Source organism: Vipera berus (assembly GCF_964194415.1).
Source record: "Vipera berus genome assembly, chromosome: 5".
NCBI classification, from domain to species: Eukaryota; Metazoa; Chordata; class Lepidosauria; order Squamata; family Viperidae; genus Vipera; species Vipera berus.
The window spans coordinates 42701341-42729036 of record NC_138207.1 but is presented as its reverse complement, the minus strand read 5'-3'; the positions used below and the strand labels follow the sequence as shown (position 1 = coordinate 42729036).

At 38.5% G+C, this 27696-nt stretch overlaps 1 protein-coding gene and 1 long non-coding RNA gene across 7 annotated transcripts in view; both read right to left on the bottom strand.

Moving 5' to 3' along the window:
* ARMC8 (armadillo repeat containing 8) overlaps positions 1-13196 on the bottom strand; it is an 84882-nt gene extending 71686 nt beyond the window's left edge. For 3 of the 5 annotated variants that reach the window (XR_014026550.1, XM_081328655.1, XM_081328656.1), the window contains exons 1-2: positions 11256-13196; positions 5159-5235 (exon numbers count right to left, since the gene is read on the bottom strand). Coding sequence is in view for 3 of the 5 variants with exons in the window: in XM_081328655.1 (XP_081184781.1) it covers positions 5159-5235; positions 11256-11300 (122 nt within the window). In the remaining 2 variants the exon portion in view is untranslated. Of the gene's footprint in view, positions 1-5158; positions 5236-8893; positions 9014-11255 lie in introns of all 5 variants that reach the window. The other 2 variants (XM_081328657.1, XM_081328658.1) reach the window with 1 other exon arrangement.
* A 5927-nt stretch (positions 13197-19123) lies between these two features.
* Positions 19124-27573, bottom strand: LOC308668628. Of its 2 annotated transcripts, none has more exons than XR_014026551.1 (3): positions 27465-27573; positions 20180-20338; positions 19124-19779 (listed from the first exon to the last, which is right to left on the bottom strand). It is a non-coding gene; the product is annotated as an uncharacterized lncRNA (long non-coding RNA). The 2 variants fall into 2 exon arrangements; XR_014026552.1 differs by having other exon boundaries at positions 19124-19618.
* Positions 27574-27696: the final 123 nt, after the last annotated feature.

Sequence of the window (27696 nt, the reverse complement as noted above, 5' to 3'; positions counted from 1 at the left end):
CCCAAAAGCTCTTTGGAGTGCTGGAACTTCTCCGGTGCAGCAGTCATCATTGCAAGCGTTGCTTCTTCCTGATGTATTGACACCGAAGGATTTACAAGATGCTCTTGGAAAATTTGCCCAGGTAATTCTGGAAGCAATGGGTGATAAATTTGCAAAGATGGAGGAGAAGTTGGAGAAATTGGAGGAGAGAATAGAAGAGAGGATGGAAGAGAAGTTCAGAGTGATGAAGGTAGACATTTTGTCTTCAGTGTATAGAGTGGCTGAATGTGTGGAAGATTTGGATGAAAAAGTGGAAGACTTGACTCAAAAAAATGCCATATTAGAAGCAAAAGTACTGGAAAATGAAGATTTAAGAGACAAAATGGACAAAGAATTGAGTCTTGCTCAATATTACCAGATGCAGTACGCTGTTAGAATCAGAGGTTTAAAAGAGAATATTAAGGAAGATCTAAAGCAGCTGATTTCTGAGGCTTTGGAAGTAGTATTGAGGCAGCCAGCATCTGAAATAAAGGGAGGCATGGATAAAGTGTTTCGTGTGAATTCATGGATTGCCAGACAGAGAAAGCTACCTAGAGATGTGGTGGTTTATTTTGCAAAGAGGGAAATTAGAGACGAAGTTATTCAAGCTGCTTATGGTACTAAAGTCGTGATTGCTGATCAAGAAGTTTTGGTTCTAAAAGAAATTCCTCCAAAGATTTTAAGGAGAAGGAAGGATTTTACATTTGTAGTGCAAGAGCTCAAGCAACGAGATATAAGGTTCAGATGGGAGATTCCAGTTGGGTTGATGGTGATGCATGAAGGTAAAAGGTACCGTTTGGCTACTGTGATGCAGGCGCGTGATTTTTACAATAACGTTTTAAAAGCAACCCCACTATCACTTTTGGAAGCTGCAAAGGGATTTGGAGAAGGAGAACACCAAGAGGCTGAAGATGGACAGACAGAGGAGAATGGTGCTGGAGGAGATCAAGCTACAACTTCTTTGGATGATTCTAGAGAGCAGAGGGAGACGCGTGCTGCTTTAAAACGATAAAAAAAAAATAAAAGAATAAGATCAGCAGAAGTCTATGGAATTTCTAAAATGTATTTACAGCCAAGTAGTGGGAGGAGCACGGCCTAAAACAGATAGTCCTATTTAAGCAAAAGATGCTTTTAGTTGGATTATATGCTCCTAATCAACAACAAGTTGACTTTTTTAGTTTATTTCATACAAAGTTTACCTAGTTGGATTATAAAATGTTTATTTTTATGGGGGATTGGAATGGAGTTTTGGATGTACAGATGGACAAGGCTGGAGCTTTTAAGCGCGGCCCAAGTCATGCTAGACTGTCTAAATCCTATTTTGAAATGAAGGATGACTTGGAACTGCGAGATATTTGGCGTGAAAGACATTCGCATGAAAAGGATTATACTTTTTTTTCTGATAGACATCAATCTTTTTTCAGGATCGATTTTATTTTGTTGACTAATGACTTTTTTTTAAGGATTAAGAAGGTGAAGATATGTGCAAGAACTATTTCTGATCATAGCCCAGTTTGGCTAGAGATTTATAAGGAGAATAGAGATAGGCGCTCGTAGCGCGTAAATGAGAATTTGTTTAGAAACCAGAGAAATGTGGAAGAATGTAAACAGCGGATGAAGGGTTTTTTTTTTTGAAATTTATATGAATAAGGGCACCTCTATGGATATGGTTTGGGATGCTAGCAAGGCCTATTTGAGAGGGGTGTTGATATATATGAACAATAAACATAGATGTGCTGTGGAAGCTAGGAGGGAAGAATTGGAGAATGAAATAAAGGAAAAAGAAAAGGCTTTGATTTTGAATTTAGAGGTTGTGAAGTCTAAGGAGGCTATTAAACTGTTAAGAGGAATGGATTGAGTATATCCAGAACAAATATGGGACTAAGAAGTTTCATGTAGTATTTGAATAAGTCTTCCTTTCTTTTTTTTCTGTTTTTTTTATATATTCTATATTAATAGTGTTTGTAGTTATCCTATGTGAGCTAGAGAGTGATAGATTTTAGAGTCTATGGTTGTTAGCATATGGTTGTTTATGATTCTTTCTTTGTTTTTTTATACCTTGTACTTAGCTCTGGGAAGTCGGGGTGGGGGGTGGGGAGGGGGGGAGGGGTAAGGAGGGAGGGACAGGGGAGGGGTAGGGGGGACTGTCAAAGATAAAATGTATGATAAAACTTTTCAATAAAAAAAAAATCTCTGGGGTTTCAAGATGTTGTAAGATGTAGTGCAATGCCACATTGAGAGTATCATCTGCCAATATATTTGCCGATAGACAAACTGCAAGAGATCTAACAATGGATCTGTGATGATTTTAAGGAGGGCCAGCACTAACCTTTCATAATTATAGATATCAGAGCATCCAGTCTGTAGACATCCAAAGAAACCCTTGATGGAGGATTTCTTGGTAACTGGGATGATTGTAGAGTGTTTGAAGCAAGAAGGAACATAACACATCTCCAGTGATTTATTAAAGATGGGGTGAAGATGGGAGCCAGTTGATCAGTACAGATTTTCAAGCAAGTAGTAGTTACTCCATCTTGACCTAGTGCTTTTCCGATCTTTTGTCTAGAACACCAGTTCCCAAACTTTTGGGGTCTGTGGACCAGCAGCAGCAGCAATGGGTAGGGGATGGTTGCATGCATGCAACCTAATCCTCCGCATGCAGACATAAAGCTTCACAAGCTTGTCTACCACTTGCGCAGTATGGCTCCCAATAAGCTGCAGATCGGTAGCGCGCCATGCCCGGGGCATTGGGGACCACTGGTCCACTAAATAGATCTCACACATTTTTTTCTAGGATCACCAGTGATGGAATATAAATCATATGGTTTAGTCAGAAATTCATAGGATTTTCAACATGAATTTGTAGTAGGCAATTATTGTCAAAGTATATGGAATACTGTATACTGTATACTGTATACTGTATACTGTATACTGTCGCCTTGCCTATTTAACTTATATGCAGAGCACATCATGAGAAAGGCAGGGCTAGATGAATCAAAAGTTGGAATTAAGATTGCTGGAAGAAATATCAACAACCTAAGATATGCAGATGATACCACTCTAATGGCAGAAAGTGAAGAGGAACTGAAGAGTCTCTTGTTGCGAGTGAAGAAGGAGAGTGCAAAAGTTGGGTTGAAACTAAGCATTAAGAAAACCAAGATCATGGCATCCGGCCCTCTCAATTCCTGGCAAATAGATGGGGAAGAAATGGAGGTAGTGACAGATTTTATTTTCCTGGGCTCCAAGATCACTGCAGATGGGGACTGTAGTCAAGAAATTAAAAGACGCTTGCTCCTCGGGAGGAAAGCCATGGCAAATCTAGACAGCACACTAAAAAGCAGAGACATCACCCTGTCAACAAAAGTGCGTATAGTCAAGGCTATGGTCTTCCCAGTTGCAATGTATGGCAGTGAAAGTTGGACCATAAGAAAGGCTGAGCGCAAAAGAATTGAGGCCTTTGAACTCTGGTGCTGGAGAAGACTCCTGCGAGTCCCTTGGACTGCAAGGCGATCAAACCGGTCAGTCCTAGAGGAGATCAACCCTGACTGCTCTTTAGAAGGCCAGATCCTGAAGCTAAAACTCAAATACTTTGGCCACCTAATGAGGAGGAAGGACTCACTGGAGAAGAGCCTAATGCTGGGAAAGATTGAGGGCAATAGAAGAAGGGGACGACAGAGAATGAGGTGGCTGGATGGAGTCAATGAAGCAGTAGGCGTGAGCTTAAATGGACTCCAGAAGATGGTAGAGGACAGGAAAGCCTGGAGGAACATTGTCCATAGGGTCGCGATGGGTCGGACACGACTTCGCAACTAACAACAACAACAACATATGGAATTCATTGGTACAGTAAGGGATTTCTTATAGCTATTTCACATACGAGAAGCCAATAATTCTTTTGGAGTAACCAATGGAATTTGTATATAACACTGGAACATCAATTCAATATATGATTTCTAGAAAAAATTATATTCATTTTTATCCAAAAAGAGAACCAGAATATTTTTCTCTGGAAATGAAAACCGACAGAAAATGAAATGAAATACCCTATGTATTGCCTAGCTTCCTTACCATGCTATCCTAAAGTTATCAACTGCAACAGAAACCAATTCTAGATATTCTCCTGAAGCCAATAAATGTTTAAATATGGCACATTTTGTATCTATGTAGAAATCTATGTACCTGTTTAGATTAACCACAAGAGAGGTTAATCTAGGGCCAAAGCAAAAATTCTCTTTTAATTGTATTTTTAATTACCGCTTAACCACGTTAATTAATCCTGATCTCTATATTCCACTTGTTTTTTCTCTTAGGTACAATACAAAAATACAAAAGCACAAACAAATGGGTTTTTCATCCTTGCTGTCTTTATTTGCCCTATTTAGAATTAATGATTGTTCACCTTATCAAAATAATGACACACAGACTAATTCAGAAACATATTTTTCATATTAGATTAAATGAACTTGGTTGAGGTCAGATGGTAGGACACACTGGAGCTGCTTAAATCACAATCAAGCCATACTTTTTAAAATTCATTAGTTTTATGAAACCATTATGATTATCATGACATTACACATAATGTACTGTGCTTAAACAGAAACTTCCAATAAAATTCTTATAACCACAGGTGAATTTTATTGTAATCATGTTGAATTATGCTTTTAATGCTACATCTAAATTCTAATAATGTATATATCAGATGCTCATTTTTCAAGTGTTAAGACAAAATATATGCATAATTTTAAATTCATGATTCAATTTAAGATGGATATTACTTTTACTTTAAATTTGTAATATATAGCAAAAGTATCTTAATTTGTATCTTTTAAAACACTGGGGAATTCTCCTCAGATGTGAAGGTGAATACTATGCAGGCAGGAAAAATACATTAATATCAGTTGTATAAAATGGCAGACAAGATTTAGAAATCAAACCAAAAATACTGAAACTGCCATGCGTGGAAAGTTAAGTAAAGAAATTTATTTTGTTAATACGTTAACAAAAATAGTAACTGAGCATATTTCATTAGTAATACCTCAAATACATAGTTTTTGTTGTAGTATAAAAAGCAAGTAATGAAAATGATTCAAACAAAGCTACAATTTAAAGGCACAATAGCAAAAAAGTTTCCAAAACTTACATGACACCCTGAAGAACTTTTTGAGGATCAGGATCAAATAATCTGTCAACATAATGGCGACTACTTGCTGTAACTTCCTGTAAGCAAATACATTTGAGGTCCATCAGCGATATACATTTTTACAAATTCAAGAAAGCAAGACTCTGAAGCAGTAATACTTATTTGTAACAAATCTGAACCCTAAGGATATAAATATTTTGGAATATGTTATTCAATAAAATTGGACTCTATTTATTCAAAATTTCATACTAATTTAAGGAGCTTCTCTCCTTCCTTATTTAGCCAGTTATAACAAAATCCCCCAATAAATATGGAAATACTTGTAGAGAGGTTTATGGGAAAGTCAGAAAGAATAGTTAAGCAAGCTGGTCTCTGTGTTCTGACAGGAGTTATTTTTTAAGCTCATTTTATTGGGATAGTGACAACAATTTCTTATCAGAGAAATACCAAAATACAATGTAGTAGTAATGCAAAAATAATCATTTCAATTAAAAAAAAAGCACAAAAATTTTGAATTGAATGGATACCAGCAATAACAAACTAAGAAAAGAAACAGGAATGGACTGAAATTAATTTCGGTATGATTAGTAATAAAGATTTCCAATCTCTAACAGTTGAACAATAGATGAACAATTATTCATCTACCCATTCTTAATTATATACCAGTATTAAAAAGAATAATTTTGGAAATAATAGCTAACAGGTTCTTGAAATATTGAAAGTTCTATTCACTTGTGATACAATTCAAAATGAACTTAATCACATGTAGGGATTAGATTTTATGTTATACAGAATTTCACTATCAATGAATCATTCGTCTCTTCTGCTTCCTCTTGCACTCATCCAAATTTCTCAAACTTAAAAGTGGGAGGGGCATGAAGGAAGAGAAAGTAATGTTTTGATATTGATAGCAAAAGTCCTTATCAGCAAAATAAGGCTTTTATAATACTGAGACAAATTTGACAAAGTAATAACAAAATAATTTTAGCTATTCATGGATAAAGCCTTACCGTTCCTATATTCTCAAAAAGACTGTACGAAATAAATCTTTACTCATTCAAAATATACGAATTATATAGTTATCAAGAATAAAGCACAATTGCTTGTCAGAAAGTCACAAAAGGTGATCACATGACTTTGGGAAACAGCAACAATAAAAAATTTGATCAGATGATCATGGAAATCCTATTAAGGTTGTAACTGTGAAATAGTCATAAGTCATTTTTTTCAGTGCCATTGTAACTTTGAACAATCACTAAATGAATGGTTGTAAGTCGAGGACTATCTGTAATAAGTACAGGTAGTCCTCAACTTACAACCGTTCGTTTAGTGATTGTTCAAAGTTACAATGGTACTGGAAAAAAAAGACTTATGACTGTTTTTCACTTACGACCTTTGCAGCCTCCCCCATTTCAGATGCCTGGCAATGGGTTCATATTTATGATTGTTCCTGTATCCCAGGGTCAGGTGATCACCTTTTGTGACCTTCTGACAAGCAAGGTCAACGGGGAAGCCACATTCACTTAACAACCGGGTTACTAACTTATCAACTGCGGTGATTCGCTTAACAACTGTGGCAAGAAATGTCGTACAGTGGGGCAAAACTCACTTAATAAATGTCTCAGTTAAGAGAAATGTTGGGCTCAATTGTGGTTGTAAGTTGAGAACTACCTGTATTGCTTTTTTTTTAATCCCATTTATATCCCGCCCTTCTCCGAAGACTCAGGGCGGCTTACAATCTAAAGCACAAATCAATGTGCTTAGCAATAGCCTTCATTCTATGTATATGCCTGCTTATTAGGGCTTTTGCCCCCCCCCAACAACCATTATTACAAAGTCAGCTTATTGCCCCCAACAATCTGGGTCCTCATTTTACCTACCTTGGAAGGATGGAAGGCTGAGTCAACCTTGAGCCTGGTGGGATGCGAACCTGCACTAATTGCAGGCAGCTGGTGTTACTTAAGGAGGCATTAGCCCACTGCTCCACCAAGGCTCTTTCCATCACATCAGGTGGTAGCGTTTGCCTAGCTGGACAGCTAAGCAGATTTGCCTCAATTAGTACGGTTACTTGAATAAGAGATCTATCCCGAATACCAGAATGGGAAACTAAAAAAAAAATCTTTTTGGAAGAAGGCAATGGCAACCCACTTCCACAATGCTTCCAAGAAAACATTATTGGCTATAATTAACAAGAAAAAATAATATTAGCTTTAAACTTGTATGCCACCTGGCCCGCAACTGCTCAGTAATGATAACAACTCTGTATGCAGCGGCTGACAAAAAAGGCAACTGCATAAGGATGCTCAAAAAAATAATTAAAAAGCCAACAATGTAATGTCTTAATACAAATCCCAGTGTCTGCACCTGAAGTACTGCATACAATTCTGGCTTAATTTATGATACAAGGATATCATAGGTCTGGAAAAAGAGTAGGAAGTCAACCAAAATGATGCAGCTAAAAACGTCCTGTAAACAAGTAGTCTTGAAAAAATGCAGGTGAACGATACATGATTATACAAAATCATGGCACAGAGTGAGCAGAGAAACATTTTCTTCTTTGCCTCTCTATGGCTTTTTTTTTAAATAAAAATGTCATTGACATGGGTACAGGAGCAAGGAAGGTGAAAGTGACATCAGTCACATCCCAATGCTACTATACAAATTATGTACTACATGCCATTCGCATCATGATACAATTGACAGGTTACACCAGGGGTGTCAAACTGCCAGCACACAGGCCGGACGCGTCATCCGGAAGCTGCGCCCACCCCATTGCCGGCAATGGCAAAACCGCCCCGATACGTTGCACGACGTCACGTGACTTCACGAGTTTGACATGTCTGGGTTACACAATGTGCAGAATTTGTGTGAAGTCATAATGTATATAACACTACTGTGGTTGGCCCTAGGCATCTAGGAAGCTGTTATACTTATTAAAAACTATCCCAGCAGTTGAAGTGTTTTTTTCATTAAACACAGTAATGTATTAACATCATTTTTTGAATCCTTAAGAGGGAAGTCTTTCCCCGAAGTAGTAGAACACAGTTTGTCTCCCAATATTCATCACCAAGTATTTTCTGTAAGCAGTCATGAAAAAATGGGTTTGAGCATTTTGGGGAAAAATCACTAGGCTTTTGTACCACGCTCTAATTACTCAGTAAAGAGCTGACATAAGCAACACAGGCAAAGAAAAGTCTATTTTTACAAGCACTGCTGTAAATCTCTAGATCTAGGCCGGGGTAGGCAACCTTGGCTCTTTTATGACTTGTGGACCTCAACTCCCAGAGTTCCCGAGTCAGCATGTCTAGTTCAGGAATTCTGGGTATTGAAGTCTACAAGTCATGAAAGAGCCAAGGTTGCCTACCCTGATCTAGGCAAATAATGTTTAGAAAAAATGTGCTTTCAAGCAGGTCTATCCATGCTGACTTTTATAAGTAGCAGTACAGTGCATCTTTCATTCACATGTAACACTAGCCAAATATGCTCAGACTTGCTACTGGTCCACTTGAACAAAGACATGACTTTTCTTCATTAACATTATTCTTAGAATTACATTGATTTACAGGAAATTCAATACTTGCTTTCAAGGAAATTTGACTTTCATTTATTACAACTTACATGCCACTTCATTTCTAGACTCCAGAGACTTACAACGTGACATTTGGAAGATTAAAAATAACATTACTACAACTACAACTGATCACCAATGCATTACTATTCAGGGCAGCATCTTACTTGTCTTCAAATGACTTTTGGGGGGTCCTGAAAATTGTATTCCTTCAATTATGGGATCTTTGGCAAATTGATGAACAGATTCCGCTTGGAGGCGGCCTTTCTGGAGGCATTCGTAAAGGGCTTTAAAGAGGACAACCAGCATTTTGAATTACACAAGGAAGTTATATAACAACTGGTGCAGCTCCCATAATCTGTGATGTTACATAGGCAAATTTTGGGGTACCAATAATTACACAGGCTGCTATATGTTACACCAGAAGGTCAGAAGATTTCAGAAGGGCAAGGATAGTCCCATGTAGAGTGCATTACACTGATCTACCTAAAGGTGACAAGGTCGAGAGTGACAAAATAAAGCTTCCTGATCCAGAAAGGTCATATATGGCATTCAATATATAATTGTGCAAAGGCCATCACGGCTACAGCCTCTGTCTGCTGTTCAACCAGGACTCCTGAATTTAGGAGGATTCCAAGTTGGTCAGCTCCTTCTGGTGAAATATCTCATCCAAAATAAGAGAAAAACACCTATCTCTGGACTCATATAGCTTTATATAGACTCATATAGTCACTGTTTGGTAGAATTTACTCTAATTTATAATTTTCTAATCAGTAATTCTATTATTTCTCCAACACAGGACCAGATTCTTCTAATTATCTCCTTTGCCTGATAAAAATACATTTTTATATATAAATGTGCCTACTCTCAAAACCAAAAGTGTTTATGGGGAGCTGTTGAAGATATTATGCTATATCAACTGCTGACATTACAGATTTGAAATATTTTTCCATAATAAAGCTAATATTTTAGCACTAAATGTTTAGCACTAATATTTTAGCACTTAATTATAAAGATTTAAGACAGCTTCTTTTAGGGATGTTGCCAAATCCATATCCTGAGATAAATCAAATTTTAAAAAATATCATTCTGCTTCTATAGGTAGAAATATTTCAATATGGATTGTATACTCTGATTCAATGGATGATCAAGAATAACAAAACCCATTCCTGAAATCAGTTCATTAAATGAAGCTTTTCTTGCAGTCCCTTATTTAGAAACTTGACTATAAATTTTAACACAAAAAACTATTCTATAATCATACCCACACAAACATATATACATAAAACATTGTGGTTTGCTGCAGAAATATTGTCCATAGTACAAACTAACTTTTTCTTCTTTTTTCAATGGATGTTAGGTGTAAAGAAAATGTACAGACCCAAGACTTCCACACTTTATTATAAGCCTTTCAAAGCATTGGAACATATCCAATTTACAAGATAATCGATTTTTGCAAAGACAGAATCCTAACAAAATCATGTTTAAAGCAACACATTTCTTAAATATCCTTTTCACAGATACAGCCATATTTATAAGCGACACTGAAGTAGCTAGAGCAGCATAATCATCTCCTCCCCACCCAACCTACAGCACTACAGAAAGTGGAAATCCAAGGTTAACAGATGCAAATACAGACTGGCTAAACAAGACTTATGGGACTACTTGTATCAGAGTGGAATATACTTTTTAGTGCATATACTCTGTGTGCGAGAAAGTGTGTGTGTTTTCTGTGTGTGTCTATACTAAAAAACTAACTCAATGAAACTTCACTGTAACCGGCTACAAAAAAACGAATTATACTGTACAATTAACAGCTGAGCAAAATAGGAAACTACAACAGGTGGAACTTGCAACTGCTATAACTTTTTTTCTAGACTTCTGCGGAATGCCCCTCTAATTGTGTTCAGATTCAACACTAGGAAATAAATCAGGCATTTAGAAAATTAAATCTAAAACTAAATCAATTACTTATACATGTTTTTCCCACTCTAATAAAAATATCAGAACTTCTATGAAGAAAAAATTCTGCCAGATTTTTTACTTCCTAAAACTAATAAAGAGGAAAAAATGCAATAAAAAAATCATTCGCTTCCTCGAAATCTACGGATATAAGACGAGAGCTGCTACTGTTCTTATCCCCGTGACACCTTAACCCAGAAAATAATGCAGCGGGGGTTAGCAATTGCATTTCCTTCAGAGGAAAAGTCCAGCAGTTGGACATCCCCCAATCTCCCCAGCCCACCTCAAGGCGAAAAGCAGCAGCCAAGGCTCTCCTTCTCCCTCCGGTTAGCTGCAAGAAAGGGGGGGGGGGAGAAGACGAGCTTCCAGGAGGGCGGGACTCGCTACGAGCCACCTAAGAAGGTAGTCCTTCACTCGCCCAGCCGGACCCAGAGGACCAACCCCGCTTCCCCCGGCCAAGAGAAGGGAGAAAGAAGACCGCCAAACGGAAGCCCTGACGCCGCTGACTTCCTTCGCCAGGAAGCAGAAGTCCTAGCCTCGCCGTTGCTGCTGCGGGCCTGCACTTACCGACAGGATACTCATGCGGAGTGGTGTCTCCAGCACGCACGCCATCTTGACGCACGCCAATGGCACCAGCCGTTCAACCCCGCGCAAGAGCTGGTGCCAGGACTGCTGCGATGACTGTTAGTGCTGCTCTCGCTGCTGCCGCCGCCTCCTCCGAGCGCACCCACATCGCCGGGGGAGATGGAAGGAAGGAAGGAAGCGAGCAACTACATCCCGTCCGTTGAAATAGCGAATAGGGAGGGGGGAAAAGCAGTTTCTTCGGCAGCGAGCAACACGCATGCGTGGCGACGACTTGTTGAAGGGAGGGAGGGATTATTTCCGGAAGTAGGTAATTTACTCCCACCTGTTTACAGAATATCGGGATGAAGAGAAGCGTGAAACGGGATGCGCCAACTCGACTTTCGGATGTTTGGGCGTTGAGCCAATTGGGGGGGGGGAGAATAGAGGCCGGCGTGCGCATGCGTAACGGTAAAACCACCTGTCAGAATTTGTCCTTGGCAAAGTGAACGAGAGAAACAGATAAGGAATTCGTGTGCTTAATGCTGGTACGCCATCTATTGACAATTGTGTTTTAGAAACATACGCTTCTAACGCGAGTGAGGAAAAATTGCACATCATTGATGTGTAGTTAAGTATTTAGAAACAAAGTTTGGAATTGCGGTGGGATGAAACGGTTTTTTAAAATAACTTTTATTAAATAAGTTTTCCACAGATTAAAAACATTAAAAATGTTGAGTTGAAAGTGAGAATAAAGAATTTAAGTAAGAATAAAGAATTTAAGTGTAGAGGAAAGAAAAAGAGAAATAGAATAGGAAAAGGAAAAGGAAAAAAAGTTATAATATAGTGGCTTCTGATCTTAACAGCAGTTACAAATGCTTTTATAAATATTTTTATCTTCTTTCTCCAAAGTTATATCATATTTCCCTTCTTTCCATAATATATGATTTCCAGTAATAATAATCAAATCCATAAAGTACCAGTTCATTTTTTTTCTTTCAGCAAAAAGTGTTGCTATCTCTGCTAGTTCTGTCATCTTCGCCAACCATTCCTCCACTATAGATATTGCAGAATCTTTCCATTTTTACACACATAATAATCTCATAGCAGACTACCCAACGAGAAAATTTTTGATTTTGGACTTCCCCCAAGATGGTATGCTAAGCAGCAGGGAAATTTGTTTCTCTGCTGATAAAAAGCTGATTTTGCTGCCAAAGTGAGTTCTTTGGCAGCCAGCTCCCTAAATCTGAATAGGAGCAGCTAGCAGCAGACAACGCTGAGACCGTGGACTTTCCTGAGAAGAGGAATCTTGAGGATTGCAATTCCCCTAAAAGCGGTCAGAGAGTCCGGTCCCCATCTTTCCTTTCAGCTATTCAGTTTCTTTAAGCACATTTGAGTTTTAGCTGCACAGTTTGAATTTCCTTTTTTTATCTTGCTTTTTGTTTTAAAAGTTAATTGACTGGCTTAAGGCTGATTTACTTTAACTTGATGGATTTTAAGGTGAAGTCTGTAAATCTGTAATGTTTTTTCACTGTTTCTGCTGTTCTGAATTAGTTTCACTTTTGCGGTATGGAAATCAGTAACTCCCATATCTGGAAAGGAACTATTTATGTCTGGTTGTGAATGCCCAGTTACAGGACTATATTAAAAATGCAAACAGTGATAACGCCCTCTGGGAAGCCTTTGAAAAAAGAATGCTTTTAAACCTACAACTTCAAATTTAAAAGTTCGATAAAATAACGAGTTTTAAAATCAACCTAAAGAGGATATTCAAGCAACTGTAGCCAAATCAAGCTCACAACTGGATGGAATGGAATTTAAATTGCTGTTGGCTGATTTAAAGGAAAAAGACTTTGGTTTGGAAACTGCAGGTTCATTGGAGAAAGCTGAAGGAGATATGAATTCTACAAATCTGGAGTTAACAGAATTGACAAGTAATGAACTGGACTTTCTTAAGAAGACTGATGGTTATTGGGGAATATATTTACTATATCTAACTGGAAAACAATTTGCACTGGACTTTTTTGGGAAAACGGGTCAACAACAGAGATCCCTCATTAGCCCAACTGCTGTCATTCTGCTCATATCCTTAAAGAGCTGGATACAAAAAGATGAAGGATAACAAAAACAGGAGGAACCAAAACCAATCACTATCGTGCTGGACATGCAAAATCAGGATAGCATTATTCAATAGTGAGAAGGAGGCAATAGAAGCAGAATAATCTACTATTCTGTAGATTCAAAGAATAGTAGATTCAAAGATATATAGATAGCACTTTCATTTAGCAGTTCAGAAAAGTCCTCAATTAATAGAAAATAATGAACTGGATGAAATGGAAAAGTCCCTAATTTAGTTTTTCTCTCTGACATACTGACATACAGTCAGAGGAAACCGTGATGTGGTCTTATGGTGGTTTTACGTTTTCGGGGTGTTAAATACCTGCCCCTCAAAATCCTTCCAAACAATTGGATTCATCCTAGCAATTTATTTGAGCGCTTTTAATTAAACGCCTGGCAAGTTATAAAGAAATCTCCAAAAGACAGCCTGGATGTATAATAATAATAATAAGTTGGAAGGGACCTTGGAGATCATCTAGTCCAACCCCCTGCTCAGGCAGGAAACCCTATACCATTTCAGACAAGTGGCTGGCCAGTCTCTTCTTAAAAACTTCCAGTGTTGAAGCATTCACCACTTCTGGAGGCAGGTTGTTCCGCTGGTTAATTGTTCTGTCAGGAAGTTTCTCCTTAGTTCTAGGTTGCTTCTCTCCTTGACTAGTTTCCATCCATTGCTTCTTGTCCTGCTTTCAGGTGCTTTGGAGAATAGCTTGACTCCCTCTTCTTTGTGGCAGCCCCTGAGATATTGGAACACTGCTATCATGTCACCCCTCACCCTTCTCTTCATTAAACTACACATACCCAATTCCAGCAACCGTTCCCTATATGTTTTAGCCTCCAGTCCCCCAATCATCTTTGTTGCTCTTCTCTGTACTCTTTCTAGAGTCTTGACATCTTTTTTACATCATGGTGACCAAAACTGGATGCAGTATTCCAGGTGTGGCCTTACCAAGGCATTGTAAAGTGGTATTAGTACTTCACTTGATCTTGATTCTCTCCCTCTGTTAATGCAGCCTAGCACTGTGTTGGCTTTTTTGGCAGCTGCAGCACACTGCTGGCTCATATTTAAGTGATTGTCCACTAGGACTCCGAGATCTCTCTCACAGTTGCTACTATTGAGCAAGGTACCACCTATACTATACCTGTGCATTTGATTTTTCCTGCCTAAATGTAGAACCTTACTTTTTTCACCATTGAATTTCATTTTGTTAGATAGTGCCCAGTGTTCGAGTCTGTCCAGATCCTCCTGTATCTTAAGCTTATCTTCTGGAGTATTGGCTATTCCTGCCAGCTTGGTGTCATCTGCAAATTGGATGAGTTCCCCATCTATCCCCTCATCCAAATGAAGATGTTGATGAAGATGTTGAAGAGCACTGGGCCCAGAACAGAGCCCTGGGGCACCCCACTACACACTTCCTTCCATGTAGATGCAGTTCCATTGAGGACCACATGCTGAGTACGGCCTGTCAGCTAGCTACGAATCCATCTGGTGGTGATGCTATCTAACCCACATTTTTCTATCTTATCAAGTAGTAGGTTGTGATCTACTTTATCAAATGCCTTACTGAAGTCCAAGTAAATTATATCTACAGCATTCCTCTGGTCCACTAGTTTTGTCACTTGGTCAAAGAATGCAATAAGATTTGTCTAGCATGATCTGTTTTTGACAAACCCATGTTGGCTTTTAGTGATAACTTTCTTCGCATCAAGGTGTTTGCTGATTTGTTTTTGATTATCTTTTCCAGAATCTTCCCAGGTATTGAGGTCAGGCTGATAGGTCTGTAGTTTCCTGGATCTATTTTTTCCCTTTTTTGAAGATAGGAACTACATCAGCTCTCTTCCAGTCCTCTGGTAGTTCCCCAGTGGTCCAGGATCTTTGAAAAATATAGTTCAGTGGTTCTGAGATCACGTCTGCCAGTTCCTTGAGAACCTTGGGGTGTAATCCGTCTGGTTCTGGTGATTTGAACTCATCTAGGCTGGACAGGTGCTCACTTACCATTTTCTTGCCTATCTTAACTTGCGTTTCTATTCTGTTTTTTATGGCACTGGTTTTGGTAGGTTGGACTGTTTTTTCCCTTTGTGTAAAGACAGATGCAAAAAACGAGTTAAATAGTTCTGCTTTCTCCCTGTTGCTTGTTCCCTTCTTGTCACTTTCCCCCACTAATGGACCAATCATTTCCTTAACTTTTTTCTTGTTTCTTATATGTTGAAAGAAGCTTTTTTTTGTTATTTTTGACTTTGGTCGCAAGCCTTAGTTGATTTTAAGCCTTAGCTTCTCTCACTTCATCTTTGCAGGTATGGGCTGTTTGCTGATATTCTGCCTTAGTTATGTGCCTCTCTTTCCACTTCTTATACTTATCCTTTTTATCTTTCAGTTTATCAGAGAGTTCTTTATGCAGCCATGCTGGTTTCTTTTGAAAGCTGTTATTTTTCTTCTTTGTTGGTATTGTACTAGACTGGGCCTTTATTCTCACTTTTCAAAATTTCCCAAGCTTCTTGAGTTGTTTTCCCCTTTAGGATTCTCATCCATGGAATTCTTCCCAAGGTCTCCTCTTTTAAAGTCCACGACTAGTTTGGCTGTATTCTATTGCTTGTGCTTCCATAATGTTGAATTCCAATATTGCATGATCACTTCCCCCCAAGGTTCCTGTGGCTTCGACACTTTCTATCATTTCATCTCTGTTAGAATTAAATCCAATATGGCTAATCCCCTAGTTCCCTTCTCTACTTTTTGAGAAAGTTGTCTGCTAGGTTTGTCAGGAATCTGTTAGATCTTCCACTTGCTGCAGAATTTGTCTCCCAGTTGATATCAGGGTAATTAAAGTCCCCCATTACTATTGTGATGCGCTTCCTACATACCTTAGTTAACTGACTAGCAAAAAGTTCATCTATTTCCTCTGCTTGGTTGGGCGGCCTATAGTATACATGTATGGCAATGTCATTTTTCGCCCTTTTATATTGACCCAAATACATTCAAGTTTACAGTTTTCATCATTGTTGTACTCTATTTCTGTAGAGATAAAGTTATTTCTTATATAGAGAGCAACTCCACCTCCTCTTTTGTTTAGTCTGTTTCTTTTAAATAATTTAAATCCCTCTAGCTGTGTATTACATGGACCAGTCCAAATCTTATTTCTGCATATACTATTATTCACATTCTTTACTCAACTTAATTTATATAGCTTTGTTTAATGGAATAAAGAACTAGAGCCAACTTCAGCCTGTGGGGATGAAGCTGATGAATGCACAACATGGGTGCGGTAGGAGTAACTATGAGGCAAAGAGAGTGAGACATAAGGACTTTGTAAGGGAAGAGCCCTGGAGCTTTGGAATCAGAGACAGGAAACTGCAGCTGGCATTTCAGAAATGCCAGACCTAAGGGTTCATAATCTTGGCTCAATGCGCCACAATCATGTGGTTTAAAAGTGGAGAATAAAGACATTATTTTCTTTTTCCTTTCTGGTTTCTTAATCTTTCAAGAATGTTTTAATACTTTCCACTGCAAGATAGCAAGGCCAAAGATGAGATCAACATTTCTGTTAATGTCAAGGGCATTAGTCTTTTGTTTTAAACCTCCTCCTAAAACCGAACTTTCACAAGAATTCCCTTCCTAAATCCCAGGAACCTCAGAAGCGATTGTCTGTGGCTCTTCCCAGGCAGGACAAGCAAAGATCAAATTCGGGCTTCTGTTACGGTACACAGAAAAACAATCTCAGGCGGGCAGAAAAACAATCTCAGGCGGGAGCTGCGCGGGCTAGCGCTAAAATGAGCCTCAGCCCTCTTGGCAGGGAAATACCACCGCCTCCTCTCCTCCCCATCTCCACTGAAGTGCACTCTGTGGGCGCCCCTTTCGTAGTGTGGAAGGGACGGGAAAAGAAGCAGAGCCTCTCGCAGCCAGAGGGTGGAGGAAGGAGGAGGGTTGAAGCTGAGTAATTTGATACAGCAGACGAGTACAGCCTCAGAGCTTTGGAAAATATAACAATTGTTTAAATACTTTCCCTTTTTGGTGTTTTTGAGGTAAGTTTTCTACCATATGTGTCTTGCAATTAACACATCAGAGCACCACTATTTATCACAAGCCAGAATAAAGGCAGAAGAGAGATCAGCACAAGGGACAACTATAGGGAGCCACATAAATGATTTTTGAAGAATCTAGAGACAGTTACAACAAAATATTCAAAAAATATGTTAAGCCTGAGAAACAGGGAAAGCGTCAAGAAGAGACTTACTCCTTCCTGCCTCTCTAGGTACGGTATTAAGAGGGAGAAAAGAAAAATGCAGTCAAGCTTGCAAGATTCTGTTATGACAGTCTATTTCAATATGCTATAGTTCTAATCATTTTCTGGAGTCTGTTTCTTGATCTGTCAACTTTGAAGGGCTAATAACAGCATATTTAATGCTGGTATAGTTTTCTGATTACCATGGGTAGAGAGCTGTAGAAAGCCCTTAAATTGTAAACGTTTCTAGCGTAGTGTATTGAGCAACCGCTGCCACTGTGGGGCATTCGATTACTGATATTTTAGCACATATTTAGAAAATGGAGTTTGATCCATTCAGCCTTCTATTGTAGCGTTTCATCCCACCGCAATACCAAACTTTGTTTCTAAATACTTAACTACACATCAATGATGTGCAATTTTTCCTCACTCGCGTTAGAAGCGTATGTTTCTAAAACACAACTGTCAATAGATGGCGTACCAGCATTAAGCACACGAATTCCTTATCTGTTTCTCTCGTTCACTTTGCCAAGGACAAATTCTGACAGGTGGTTTTACCGTTACGCATGCGCACGCCGGCCTCTATTCTCCCCCCCCCATTGGCTCAACGCCCAAACATCCGAAAGTCGAGTTGGCGCATCCCGTTTCACGCTTCTCTTCATCCCGATATTCTGTAAACAGGTGGGAGTAAATTACCTACTTCCGGAAATAATCCCTCCCTCCCTTCAACAAGTCGTCGCCACGCATGCGTGTTGCTCGCTGCCGAAGAAACTGCTTTTTTCCCCCCTCCCTATTCGCTATTTCAACGGACGGGATGTAGTTGCTCGCTTCCTTCCTTCCTTCCATCTCCCCCGGCGATGTGGGTGCGCTCGGAGGAGGCGGCGGCAGCAGCGAGAGCAGCACTAACAGTCATCGCAGCAGTCCTGGCACCAGCTCTTGCGCGGGGTTGAACGGCTGGTGCCATTGGCGTGCGTCAAGATGGCGTGCGTGCTGGAGACACCACTCCGCATGAGTATCCTGTCGGTAAGTGCAGGCCCGCAGCAGCAACGGCGAGGCTAGGACTTCTGCTTCCTGGCGAAGGAAGTCAGCGGCGTCAGGGCTTCCGTTTGGCGGTCTTCTTTCTCCCTTCTCTTGGCCGGGGGAAGCGGGGTTGGTCCTCTGGGTCCGGCTGGGCGAGTGAAGGACTACCTTCTTAGGTGGCTCGTAGCGAGTCCCGCCCTCCTGGAAGCTCGTCTTCTCCCCCCCCCCCCCCCTTTCTTGCAGCTAACCGGAGGGAGAAGGAGAGCCTTGGCTGCTGCTTTTCGCCTTGAGGTGGGCTGGGGAGATTGGGGGATGTCCAACTGCTGGACTTTTCCTCTGAAGGAAATGCAATTGCTAACCCCCGCTGCATTATTTTCTGGGTTAAGGTGTCACGGGGATAAGAACAGTAGCAGCTCTCGTCTTATATCCGTAGATTTCGAGGAAGCGAATGATTTTTTTATTGCATTTTTCCTCTTTATTAGTTTTAGGAAGTAAAAAATCTGGCAGAATTTTTTCTTCATAGAAGTTCTGATATTTTTATTAGAGTGGGAAAAACATGTATAAGTAATTGATTTAGTTTTAGATTTAATTTTCTAAATGCCTGATTTATTTCCTAGCGTTGAATCTGAACACAATTAGAGGGGCATTCCGCAGAAGTCTAGAAAAAAAGTTATAGCAGTTGCAAGTTCCACCTGTTGTAGTTTCCTATTTTGCTCAGCTGTTAATTGTACAGTACAATTTTTTTTTTTTGTAGCCGGTTACAGTGAAGTTTCATTGAGTTAGTTTTTTTAGTATAGACACACATAGAAAACACACACACTTTCTCGCACACAGAGTATATGCACTAAAAAGTATATTCCACTCTGATACAAGTAGTCCCATAAGTCTTGTTTAGCCAGTCTGTATTTGCATCTGTTAAGGTTGGATTTCCACTTTCTGTAGTGCTGTAGGTTGGGTGGGGAGGAGATGATTATGCTGCTCTAGCTACTTCAGTGTCGCTTATAAATATGGCTGTATCTGTGAAAAGGATATTTAAGAAATGCGTTGCTTTAAACATGATTTTGTTAGGATTCCGTCTTTGCAAAAATCTATTATCTTGTAAATTGGATATGTTCCAATGCTTTGAAAGGCTTATAATAAAAGTGTGGAAGTCTTGGGTCTGTACATTTTCTTTACACCTAACATCCATTGAAAAAAGAAGAAAAAGTTAGTTTGTACTGTGGACAATATTTCTGCAGCAAACCACAGTGTTTTATCTATATATGTTTGTGTGAGTATGATTATAGAATAGTTTTTTGTGTTAAAATTTGTAGTCAAGTTTCTAAATAAGGGACTGCAAGGAAAGCTTCATTTAATGAACTGATTTCAGGAATGGGTTTTGTTATTCTTGATCATCCATTGAATCAGAGTATACAATCCATATTGAAATATTTCTACCTATAGAAGCAGAATGATATTTTTTAAAATTTGATTTATCTCAGGATATGGATTTGGCAACATCCCTAAAAGAAGCTGTCTTAAATCTCGATAATTAAGTGCTAAAATATTAGTGCTAAACATTTAGTGCTAAAATATTACCTTTATTATGGAAAAAATATTTCAAATCTGTAATGTCAGCAGTTGATATAGCATATCTTCAACAGCTCCCCATAAACACTTTTGGTTTTGAGAGTAGGCACATTTATATATAAAAATGTATTTTTATCAGGCAAAGGAGATAATTAGAAGAATCTGGTCCTGTGTTGGAGAAATAATAGAATTACTGATTAGAAAATTATAAATTAGGAGAGTAAATTCTACCAAAAAGTGACTATATGAGTCTGTATGAAGCTATATGAGTCCAGAGATAGGTGTTTTTCTCTTATTTTGGATGAGATATTTCACCAGAAGGAGCTGACCAACTTGGAATCCTCCTAAACTCAGGAGTCCTGGTTGAACAGCAGATAGAGGCTATAGCCGTGATGGCCTTTGCACAATTATATATTGAATGCCATATATGACCTTTCTGGATCAGGAAGCTTTATTTTGTCACTCTCGACCTTGTCACCTTTAGGTAGATCAGTGTAATGCACTCTACATAGGACTATCCTTGCCCTTCTGAAATCTTCTGACCTTCTGGTGTAACATATAGCAGCCTGTGTAATTATTGGTACCCCAAAATTTGCCTATGTAAAATCACAGATTATGGGAGCTGCACCAGTTGTTATATAACTTCCTTGTGTAATTCAAGATGCTGGTTGTCTTCTTTAAAGCCCTTTACGAATGCCTCCAGAAAGGCCGCCTCCAAGCGGAATCTGTTCATCAATTTGCCAAAGATCCCATAATTGAAGGAATACAATTTTCAGGACCCCCCAAAAGTCATTTGAAGACAAGTAAGATGCTGCCCTGAATAGTAATGCATTGGTGATCAGTTGTAGTTGTAGTAATGTTATTTTTAATCTTCCAAATGTCACGTTGTAAGTCTCTGGAGTCTAGAAATGAAGTGGCATGTAAGTTGTAATAAATGAAAGTCAAATTTCCTTGAAAGCAAGTATTGAATTTCCTGTAAATCAATGTAATTCTAAGAATAATGTTAATGAAGAAAAGTCATGTCTTTGTTCAAGTGGACCAGTAGCAAGTCTGAGCATATTTGGCTAGTGTTACATGTGAATGAAAGATGCACTGTACTGCTACTTATAAAAGTCAGTATGGATAGACCTGCTTGAAAGCACAATTTTTCTAAACGTTATTTGCCTAGATCAGGGTAGGCAACCTTGGCTCTTTTATGACTTGTAGACTTCAATACCCAGAATTCCTGAACTAGACATGCTGACTCGGGAACTCTGGGAGTTGAAGTCCACAAGTCATAAAAGAGCCAAGGTTGCCTACCCGGACCTAGATCTAGAGATTTACAGCAGTGCTTGTAAAAAATAGACTTTTCTTTGCCTGTGTTGCTTATGTCAGCTCTTTACTGAGTAATTAGAGCGTGGTACAAAAGCATAGTGATTTTTCCCCAGAATGCTCAAACCCATTTTTTCTTGACTGCTTACAGAAAATACTTGGTGATGAATATTGGGAGACAAACTGTTCTACTACTTCGGGGAAAGACTTCCTTCTTAAGGATTCAAAAAATGATGTTAATACATTACTGTGTTTAATGAAAAAAACACTTCAACTGCTGGGATAGTTTTTAATAAGTATAACAGCTTCCTAGATGCCTAGGGCCAACCACAGTAGTGTTATATACATTATGACTTCACACAAATTCTGCACATTGTGTAACCCAGACATGTCAAACTCGTGAAGTCACGTGACGTCGTGCAACGTATCGGGACGGTTTTGCCATTGCCAGCAATGGGGTGGGCGCAGCTTCCGGATGACGCGTCCGGCCTGTGTGCCGGCAGTTTGACACCCCTGGTGTAACCTATCAATTGTATTATGATGCGAATGGCATGTAGTACATAATTTGTATAGTAGCATTGGGATGTGACTGATGTCACTTTCACCTTCCTTGCTCCTGTACCCATGTCAATGACATTTTATTAAAAAAAATAAGCCATAGAGAGGCAAAGAATAAAATGTTTCTCTGCTCACTCTGTGCCATGATTTTGTATAATCAGGTATCGTTCACCTGCATTTTTTCAAGACTACTTGTTTACAGGACATTTTTAGCTGCATCATTTTGGTTGACTTCCTACTCTTTTTCCAGACCTATGATATCTTTGTATCAGAAATTAAGCCAGAACTGTATGCAATACTTCAGGTGCAGACATAGGGATTTGTATTAAGACATTACATTGTTGGCTTTTTAATTATTTTTTTGAGCAACCTTATGCAGTTGCCTTTTTTGTCTGCCGCTGCATACAGAGTTGTTATCATTACTGAGCAGTTGCGGGCCAGGTGGCATACAAGTTTAAAGCTAATATTATTTTTTCTTGTTAATTATAGCCAATAATGTTTTCTTGGAAGCATTGTGGAAGTGGATTGCCATTGCCTTCTTCCAAAAATTTTTTTGTTTTTAGTATTATAAAAGCCTTATTTTGCTGATAAGGACTTTTGCTATCAATATCAAAACATTACTTTCTCTTCCTTCATGCCCCTCCCACTTTTAAGTTTGAGAAATTTGGATGAGTGCAAGAGGAAGCAGAAGAGAGGAATGATTCATTGATAGCGAAATTCTGTATAACATAAAATCTAATCCCTACATGCGATTAAGTTCATTTCGAATTGTATCACAAGTGAATAGAACTTTCAATATTTCAAGAACCTGTTAGCTATTATTTCCAAAATTTTTCTTTTTAATACTGGTATATAATTAAGAATGGGTAGATGAATAATTGTTCATCTATTGTTCAACTGTTAGAGATTGGAAATCTTTATTACTAATCATACCAAAATTAATTTCAGTCCATTCCTGTTTCTTTTCTTAGTTTGTTATTGCTGATATCCATTCAATTCAAAATTTTTGTGCTAATTGAAATGATTATTTTTGCATTACTACTACATTGTATTTTGGTATTTCTCTGATAAGAAATTGTTGTCACTATCCCAATAAAATGAGCTTAAAAAATAACTCCTGTCAGAACACAGAGACCAGCTTGCTTAACTATTCTTTCTGACTTTCCCATAAACCTCTCTACAAGTATTTCCATATTTATTGGGGGATTTTGTTACAACTGGCTAAATAAGGAAGGAGAGAAGCTCCTTAAATTAGTATGAAATTTTGAATAAATAGAGTCCAATTTTATTGAATAACATACCAGTGGAGCTGAGGACTGCCCCCGACCTCCGTTCATTCCGCCGGGGCCTGAAGACCTGGCTCTTCGAGCTCTCTGGCCCAGGCTGAGGATTAATCTTATTTTAACTGGGGTTTTATTTATGCAGGGACAAATATAATTTTTTTTAAATTTGTTTTTAACTTTTGTATCTTGGTTTTTTAATCACCCTGTAAACCGCCCTGAGTCCTTCGGGAAAGGGCGGTATATAAATGTAATAAAATAAATAAATAAATAAATAAATAAATAAATAAATAAATAAATAAATAAATAAATAAATAAAATATTCCAAAATATTTATATCCTTAGGGTTCAGATTTGTTACAAATAAGTATTACTGCTTCAGAGTCTTGCTTTCTTGAATTTGTAAAAATGTATATCGCTGATGGACCTCAACTGTATTTGCTTACAGGAAGTTACAGCAAGTAGTCACCATTATGTTGACAGATTATTTGATCCTGATCCTCAAAAAGTTCTTCAGGGTGTCATGTAAGTTTTGGAAACTTTTTTGCTATTGTGCCTTTAAATTGTTAGCTTTGTTTGAATCATTTTCATTACTTGCTTTTTATACTTCAACAAAAACTATGTATTTGAGGTATTACTAATGAAATATGCTCAGTTACTATTTTTGTTAACGTATTAACAAAATAAATTTCTTTACTTAACTTTCCACGCATGGCAGTTTCAGTATTTTTGGTTTGATTTCTAAATCTTGTCTGCCATTTTATACAACTGATATTAATGTATTTTTCCTGCCTGCATAGTATTCACCTTCACATCTGATGAGAATTCCCCAGTGTTTTAAAAGATACAAATTAAGATACTTTTGCTACATATTACAAATTTAAACTAAAAGTAATGTCCATCTTAAATTGAATCATGAATTTAAAATTATGCATATATTTTGTCTTAACACTTGAAAAATGAGCATCTGATATATACATTATTAGAATTTAGATGTAGCATTAAAAGCATAATTCAACATGATTACAATAAAATTCATCAGTGGTTATAAGAAATTATTGGAAGTTTCTGTTTAAGCACAGTACATTATGTGTAATGTCATGATAATCATAATGGTTTCATAAAACAAATGAATTTTAAAAAGTATGGCTTGATTGTGATTTAAGCAGCTCCAGTATGTCCTACCATCTGACCTCAACCAAGTTCATTTAATCGTGTGTGTGTGTGTAAAATCCTACCACAGAAATACCATAATATACTGTGTTTCCACAATATTCTAACTCAAAAGCGCACTTTGCTTGTTTGCATGCTTTAACTTAGGATGTCTTGTGAACCCAGCTAGTGTTGTTTGTAACTCGTGATTTATGATGTAGTATAAACCAGCCAATTATGTTTTATTCAGTACTAAGCAGCTCATAGCTTGAGATGTTTGATCACAGCCATAAAGAATACTTGCTAGCTCTTGCTGCTGTTATATACCATTTCCCTTCATTTTGGATGGAAATCTCTAATCATTTTGGCTTCATCCTTAGGCCAATGAATCACACTGCAGTTGAAACAATCTGCGGATCTGCTAGACTTTAGAAAGCATTGCCCTAGAGCAGGGGTGTCAAACTGCTAGCCCACGGGCCAGATGCATCATGTGGAAGCCGTGCCCACCCCATTGCTGGGAATGGCAAAATTGTCCCGATACGTTGTGTGATGTCATGTGACGTCACGAGTTTGACATGTCTGCCCTAGAGAACTTACTGAAAGTCAAGACTTTAAGGCAAGATGTACAACAGAAGGAGATTCTATAGGGTCATATTAAGTAGTTATTCAAAACTATAACATAACAGAAAGAGCAACTACGTTGTCCTTTCATTTACAGAAAGAAGAAACTGTTAGGATCCTGAAAATGGTTTCATGGTTATGATAGCACCTTAGAGCCTATGGTGGGGATCCTAGGTTCAGGGAGAAAGAGAAAATGAATGAAGTTACGGATGATTCATCTATGACCACAGTCATCCTATCCGTCTGCAGAAAATGAGTACAAGGAGGAAATAGCAGCTGCAAATTTGCTTGCTGTACCCAAACAGCAAAGCTCAGTGTTCCCTTTGCTGCTTTTCAGTATCTGGTGGCATTGTAGAGACAGGATATGTTACTATTTATTGTTTGCGTTTAATCAAGTTGCCTTACCAGCAACAGCTGCTCATCGGCTGCTTTTCTTTCAAAATAAACTTGATGACATTAAGGATGCTTTTCTAAAAATGTGTGCAACTATTACTTAACATAGATTATTTGAATCAGTAAGAATACATCTAATGCATGAATAGTGGGAAATGAGATAAAAAAGGACTAAGTACATGAAGTCTATTGGATAAAGATAATCTAAAAATATGTTAGAGTAGTGTAAAACACATAGTTTTGTGGCACAGTAAATCGGATTTGGATCCTGGAGACAGTTCAAGTTGTATAGCTACTTAGTTAGATGCTTGGGCAGGCTATTTATTAACTTTCAGCTCTTTATCTGTAAAAAGAAAAAAGTTCCCAGAACCAGTTTCTTGGGAATGAATTAGAATAAAATCTGTAAATTAAAATGTAAGATTAACATTCCTGTATTATTAGAATAATGTGTTTAATTGGCAGCCTAGAAACTAGAAGACTATGAGTTCAGGTTCTGCCTTATGAAAGCCAGCTGACTGGCTTTGGGCCACTCACTCACTCACTCACTCTCACCTCACCGGGTTGTTGTGCAGAAAATTTGAGGAGGAGCTTGGATTCCTTTATAAAATATTTATAAAAATAATAAAGACGGAATATGTTAAATAATCCTAATGCTTGAATCAAGCAGGCTGGGGGCTGGGCAGCATTGCGCTTCTTTCCAGCTTCACGCCGCCCAGCCCAGCCTCTCAGCGCTGTGAGAGTGCTGTGCTGCCTGCTGAAACTGGGCAGGCTGGGGGCTGGGCAGCGTTACGCAGGTAACGTCGACTCTCATGCTGCTTGCAACGTCCCCTCCCGCAGAGCCCACCAAGTGGATATGTGAAGTAGGCGAGGGCCATTTGCTGGCCACTTCCAGGCGATGGTGCATTTCTCCATTCCTCACAAAGGGTGATACCTCCTTAGCGTGCATCCAGGGGGTGAGGCTGATGCGGCAGGGGCCAGTCCCTTGCTGTTTCCAGGATGGCCTTGAGCTGAGACTGAATGCATTCCAGCATGGATGGCCACCACAAAATTGTACATTGGCTTCTGGCCGGCCTGGGCTGGGGCCAAGGCAGCAGGGGCCATTCCCTCGCTGTTTCCAGGATGGCTTCGCGGGCCACATGAAACCACTTTGCAGGCCGGATGTGGCCTGCGGGCCTTGTGTTTGACATGTCTGGACTATACCTTTGGGTATAAGGTGAGTGGAGCAGTGTGCCTTTCTCTGCTCAGAAGACTCAGGCCATTTTCAACCTCCCGTCTTAAAAAGATGTGGAGTGGCAAGAAATTAATCTCTCTACCCCTTGAATCATTGAGGCAACAGGTTGTCTGTAGATGTTGGTAGTAATAGTCATGACTGGGAAATGAAATCTGGATCTTGGACAAGAATAATTTTCACGTCTTCATTTAGTGAATAAACTAAAATTAATTCAACTCCATGTGCTTAATAGCAATAGTTATTAGCTATTAAACTGTGTATTTGATTAATTTGTTTTATCTATTATTTATTTTATGTGTAGCTCACATGGTATAATGGTTATTATCTTATGAAGTTTGCCTGAGTTTTCTGAGAAGATAGCATTAGCAATTAGTGTAGTTTTTAATCATTTAATCTGCATAATAAAGGAAATAGATTTTTTTGAATTTATACAGTACATGGAAGATTTCTTAAACATGTATTTTTCCCATTAATGATATAAATTGATAGCATTATCTTGGCACTAGATAAGGATCAACAGAATTCAAGAGGGGTTGGGTTTGGTCCATTTGTGCCTAGGTAGAAACTTTAGGCTGATTCTTATTTTGACTCTGTCCCCAGGTTTTGCCACTCCTTCTCCTGCAATGCTTATCTGACGTTAGTAGCAATATCTAAAGTTAGGCTCGAAATTTGTTTACTAACAACGTTTGTTATTGCAGGCATCTTCCACGCCAATGAAGGAGGTGGATCATTTGACCATGTTACTTGCTTTTATTTTCTCCATGAGATCTGAAGTTCAGAGGAAGTTTGGACAAAACATTCAAGAGATTTTTTTTCCCTCATTTTCTCAACAGTGGATTAACATTCTTCATTTCTACTTCTAACATTGCTATTGAGAGAAGAAATCAATTGTTCATCAGTACAACATTTTTAGTGTGGGAATATTTACTATTATCTAAAAGACAATTATACATTATGCTGGACATTTTAATTTTTTGTAG